At 30.2% G+C, this 6,000-nt stretch overlaps 1 protein-coding gene across 2 annotated transcripts in view; it reads right to left on the bottom strand.

Moving 5' to 3' along the window:
- Positions 1 to 228: 228 nt before the first annotated feature.
- LOC139498457 (uncharacterized) overlaps positions 229 to 6,000 on the bottom strand; it is a 126,394-nt gene continuing 120,622 nt past the window's right edge. For both annotated transcript variants that reach the window (XM_071286844.1, XM_071286845.1), the window contains exon 7: positions 229 to 642. In XM_071286844.1, the coding sequence (XP_071142945.1) occupies positions 351 to 642 (292 nt within the window). In that variant the 3' untranslated portion in view covers positions 229 to 350. The remainder of the gene's footprint in view (positions 643 to 6,000) is intronic.

Here is a 6,000-nt window from a genome sequence, read left to right as displayed (position 1 = left end):
TAGTCACTTCAATTTTTTCAGTGATCATAGTTTTATGAAAGAGTTGTCTCTCTCTGTTTATAACTGAATTAAAATCAAACAAACTAAGTCATTATAATTTCATTTACTACACTCAATGATAGACTAACGAATTCCAATTTTGATATGAATATCATTGAAGAACTTACTAAATTAGCCACTACCCATGAAAGCTTTAATATCACAAAATGATTAGGGAAAATAATTGGAAATTTGAACTTTCTGCTAAACAGTTACAATAGCCCTTAAATATTCTTAAAAGATCATAAAAAAATCTAACATAATAACATAAATTCTTATTCATTAAAATTAATTAATTGCCTCATGATTTTTTACAACTCTGTTTTCATTTCTACTTTCTCAAATCCTTCATCTTCAGCCACATATCCTTGATTCTCTGCCCCATCTACTTTTGATTTTCTTGAACGCTTCTTCTTTTCCTTCTTCCTTTTCTTTCTCTCTGTTTCCTGGTCTCCCTGTGCCAGTGGTTGGAGGGAATATGGTTTGCTGTTGGTCCTACTGTCCAGAGTATCCACATCTAGACCACTATCATTACTGGCACCACCTGATCTATCAAATACTTTCTTTGGAGTTGTTCCAGATCCTTCATACATCTTTTCCTTCCTGTGAAAATAAAAATTTCATATGCATAAAAAACAAATTAAAAATATAATGTCATTAAAATTGCAAATTCTTTGCAGAAATTATTTGGAAGTGATGATTTTGCAGTACATATGTTAAAACAAAAGGATCCAGTTCAACTGATTTTCTAAAGGGGAGATAATTAAGTTATGAGTAGTATAATAAATATTTTTGATAATTCCCTGGAGAGCACACTGAAATGCCATTAATAGGATTCATCATAAATTAAAGGATTTGCCAAGAATATTTTAATTTAGGTCCAAATAAAGGGCTTCATATGAGAATATTAAAAAAGAAATAAGCGCTAAAAAATATGAATGTTTAATTTTTTTTTATCATTTTCTTCATATCTGATTTGCATCTGCCATTCAATTTTTCACATTGATATACCACCACAGTATAATACTTTCAGTTACTCAACCAGGTAATAAAAGACGATTAAACCTCTCAATGCTCTCAAATTTCTTTAAATGGTACAATTATTAAGAATACATTGAGTAATAAACTATTTTTCATGTTTGCAATAAAAAAAAATGTCATGCATAGGCCTAGTAGCGTTATAGATTAAGATTTATTCTGATTTCTATAGAGTCTTCAATAAGCTGAGTAGCATTGTAAAATACAATTTCTAATTTCTATAAAGTCTTTCATAAGCCTATAGTTGCATCGTAGAAAAAAAGTTCTGATTTCTATGAAAACTAATCTAGAAAAATGTTTGATAGCAGCCGATTTTGTATTTGCCAAGCTTCATGCATATGTCTATCAGTGTTTAAACCATTTTCACTGAAACTAATATAAGAAATATTTTTCCCTTTTTAAATTCAATATTGTCTGCCATCTTTTGGTTCTTCAAGAACATCATATCCTTTACCTTATGACTTAAGGAGGCTTGCGGGTATAGGATTTTCAGAAAAAATAAACAGAAACATTAGTAGCTGTTACTTTATCATATGGTACAAAAATATTTCCAAACTAGAGGCTCTTCTTAAGAGCCTGTGTCGCTCACCTTGGTCTATGTGCATGTTAAACAAAGGAAACAGATGGATTCATGACAAAATTGTGTTTTGGTGATGGTGATGTGTTTGTAGATCATACGTTACTGATCATTCTTGCTAACTACAATTTTCTCTATCTGTAATGAACTTGCACAAATATTGGCCTTTTAGTTACAGAGGAAAACATTTTGTAAAAACTTACCAAAATTTACCAAATTAATGAACATTGTTAAAAATTGACTAAAAAGGGCAATAACTCCTTAATGGGTCAACTGACCATTTTAGTCATGTTGACTTATTTGTAGATCTTAATTTGCTGAACATTAATGCTGTTTACAGTTTATCTCTATCTATAATAGTATTCAAGATAATAACCAAAAACGGCTAAATTTCTTTAAAAATTACCAATTGGGGGGCAGCAACCCAACAACCAGTTGCCCAATTCATCTGAAAATTTCAGGACAGATAGATATTTACTAGATAAACAAGTCAACTCCCTTGTTAGATTTGCTTTAAATACTTTGGTTTCAGAATTATAACTATAAGCCAAAATCTACATTTTACCCCTATGTTCTATTTTTTGCCATGGCGGCCATCTTGGTTGGTTTGTGGGTCACTGGATTCCTTGGGTTTTTACCCATACGACACAAAGTAAAATATTTTGCCCAATAACATCCCTTTATCTTTTCATATAAGACTTAATTAATAGCTCATAAATGGTCATTTGATAATTTTTTAGCAGATTCTTGATTTTTTTTCTTTTGATGAGACCCAAATCATACCAATGCAAATATAAGGTAAAAGTCTGAGTCAGCTTTTTCCCCGCCATATTTTAAAAATCAAATATCTCGAAAAGGAGCTCCATGACCTATCAATATTTTTAGCTTATTTTGTTCCTTAACTAATACTCTTCTAACTTAAAGTATCAATTTTAAATTCTTGATTTTTTTTAATTTCAAGAACCCTCATCTAAGTACATCCTTAACACACTTTTTAAGTCACTGTAAAACATATCCTTAGTTTGCAATTGGTCTTGTACAACATCGGACAAAAAGGTGAAAATTTTAGTGCTCACTAAAGAAATTGTATACTCTGCCTATATATAGAACTATCATAATTGCTCTGTGACCATAAGGTAAAATTTCTACTCTAGTATAATCTACAGCATGCATCATGACACAAACTTATCAATTATAAAGGGAGATAATCGTGATATAGAACCAAGCAATTCAAGGAAAGATAATCAGTCCAACACCTACCTGTGAGGTTTCAGAACTACACCATGTGCACTACACAGAAACAATATATTATATAACATATCACATCAAGTCTAACTTGTTCATTTTTCATGGACAAACTAATAATATCTTGCATGTTCAGGATTTTTTTTCTTCAGGTTTTGTTCTTCTCTATGAATTTTTTTGTTTCAAGGCATTTCCTCCTCAATGAAGGTAATTTTGCTCTTTTGATATAATTTTCTTATATCTGACTTCCTTGTTGTTATTTTGATGCCATATACATTGTAATAGTTTGACCTACAGCAAATTTCTATCATATAAAGTATTTCATGGCTAAATAATGACTCAGAGCTAAGTGTTCTTCTGTCATTCTGTCCCGTTTCAGATTAAAATGTTTGGTCAAGGTAGTTTTTGATGAAATTGAACTCCAATTAACTTGAAACTTAGTACACATGTGCCCTATGATATGATCTTTCTAATTTTAATGCCAAATTAGAGTTTTTACCCGAATTTCAAGGTTCACTGAACATAGAAAATAATAGTGCAAATTTCAAGTTAAAGGTTGTGGTCAAGGTACATGTAGTTTTTGATGAAGTTGAAGTCCAATCAACTTGGAACTTAGTATACATGTTCCCTAGCTATGATATGATCATTCTAATTTGAATTCCAAATTAGAGTTTTTACCCGAATTGCACGGCCCACTAAACATAGAAAATGATAGTGCAAGTGGGGCATCCGTGTAGTATGGACACATTCTTGTTTTAAGTGTGTGAGAAATTTTGTGTCATGAATTAATACATTAAATCATTTCTGTTCCATTCCACAGAGTAAATTTTTGGTAGATATTTTGAAACAACAAACAGAAACAAATACTTTTGAGTTAAGTCACTCTGTTCTACAGGTACTATTGATTTACTATAATTTGTGGGATACCAATTTTATGGATTTAGTACTGGTAAAAGTCAACTACGAATTTAAATGTTAAATTCAATACTAATCTCTATCATGTCTATAGGCTTGAATGCTGAGTTTGGCTATTTAAGAAATCATATATTCAAAGAATTACAATTTTTCCTCCACCCATAAAAAATGGAATAGATAACAATATATTTATCAACAGTCAATATTCCTTAAACCACAAACCATACATTAATCGGAATGTGTATACATGTGTCACAGCAACAACAAAGTAACTTACACTTGGATATTGGATTTCAGGCCTAGTCTATTAATATATACATTTATACATAAAACTTTTGATAATCCAAATTTGACCAAAAAAAGTAAGCAAACACTAAATAAAAATGGAATGAATTCAAACTAGACAAACAAACTAAGGTATCACTGAGAGTAACTAATTTCTAAATTGTTTGATTGTTTGTTTGAAATCCAATGGCAAATATTTTAAATTTATGCACATCTAGGAGAACTAACTGTTCATGGCATCAAATAAGATGACCATTATTGCAAAGTGGCACTAAACAATGCTAAAATGACAAAGGTTTTAAAATACGCCTGCCACTGCAAAAAGAGAGAATGTTAAGATAATGACAGATACTTGCAAATTGTCATTGCAACAGATCAGCTGGACCGTTAAGAGTTATTGGAAGGGTTTTTGAGCAACATATAAAATAAAAAATATACAATACAAATTTTTGGAAAGCAATATTTGTCCTCTGGGTATTGATGATTATAAATACCCTGTTTCAGAATCAGAATTCTAGGTAACATTTTCAAAAGCAAAAACCAAAATGTTGTGATTAGTTTAAACTTACTAAATAATGGAAATTTAACCAATGACGTAATGTTATTTTCATTTTGGTGTACGAACAATGAGATTACCCATAGTCCTTTAGATTGTGATGAGGCGAATTGAATTGTAATTAAGGTGTGTTTAGTTACATATCCACACAATGACTTTTATTACTCACATAGAATGTGTATCTGGTAGTTATATCTTAACCTAATGGTTCTCCAGTACATAAAGAAAATAACCTCATACTACATGTTAAAAATCTCAATTTTTTTTTTATTAATAAATGACTACAACATTCTACAGACTAAAAGCATATCTTACCTGGGTTTTTTCTCTGGCCTGTTTCAAGAAAAAGTGTGATATTTATAATTAATGAATGTGCAACACAAAACGACACACTGAAGAAATTGTGGTGAACAAGGAAAAAGCAATATTGAAGACAGATTTTCTAGGTTCTTTTGGCTGTCATTTTCTTTCCATAAAATATTAAGCATAGAAAAATATTGACATAAATGATCTGATGTCCTTTAGCAATATGTGTATTATGTATACTCAAATTCAAATAAAATCTAAGATTTATATCCCTGTTTAAAATGAGCATGATCCAGACCCAAAAATGAAGGCAATTTTCTTTTGATCCTCCTTAATGATTTTTGTTTCACAAAGTGTTGGTCTCAAGCTTTACAATGTAATTTTCATGTGAATTTAACATTGATATTGATATTTTAAACTTTAGAATTATCACTTCAGATCAATAAACAAATTATCAAATGTGTGTTTTCATAATTATTCATTACGGTCTCACCATGTGAAAGTTCAATAACAAGGTAAATTAGAAATTCTTTTAAAAAAAGAGTTATCTCCCTGTATGTGCACAAATTTCAGTTTTGTCATCAAGAATAAAACAGTATGAATTATTCTTTCTAATACAAATTCAGCCATATAAAATCCCATTTCTGTTTCAAATATTATTAGAATTCTGGAAAAGTGATCATCAGAATGTTTTGACCACTAAGATTTTGCATAAGGACTGACACAATTTAGGTATTTTGTGACAGTGAGGAACATCATGTTAAAAAAATTTGCATACATGAAATGTTATATATATAAGGACTGTTAGCTCAAATTCATGTTTTGCATACTGTTAGTTCAGAATTTTTTGGAAGGTTTTTATCAAATATTAAAGAAATTGCCAAATAAGGTGAAAATTGAAAAAAAACAGACTGGCATTTAACTTTGAAAGAGTTTCCATCACTTCCTAAAACTGCAATATTACAGTGTTCTCCCCAGGATTTTTGCATAGCGCTGTGGTAAGCGCGTGATTTTCCAAATAATTAATCTTATGTTTGTG

Source organism: Mytilus edulis, chromosome 12, assembly GCF_963676685.1.
Source record: "Mytilus edulis chromosome 12, xbMytEdul2.2, whole genome shotgun sequence".
NCBI classification, from domain to species: Eukaryota; Metazoa; Mollusca; class Bivalvia; order Mytilida; family Mytilidae; genus Mytilus; species Mytilus edulis.
Note: the sequence above shows the minus strand (reverse complement) of the source record. Positions and strands in the feature narration are given on the sequence as shown.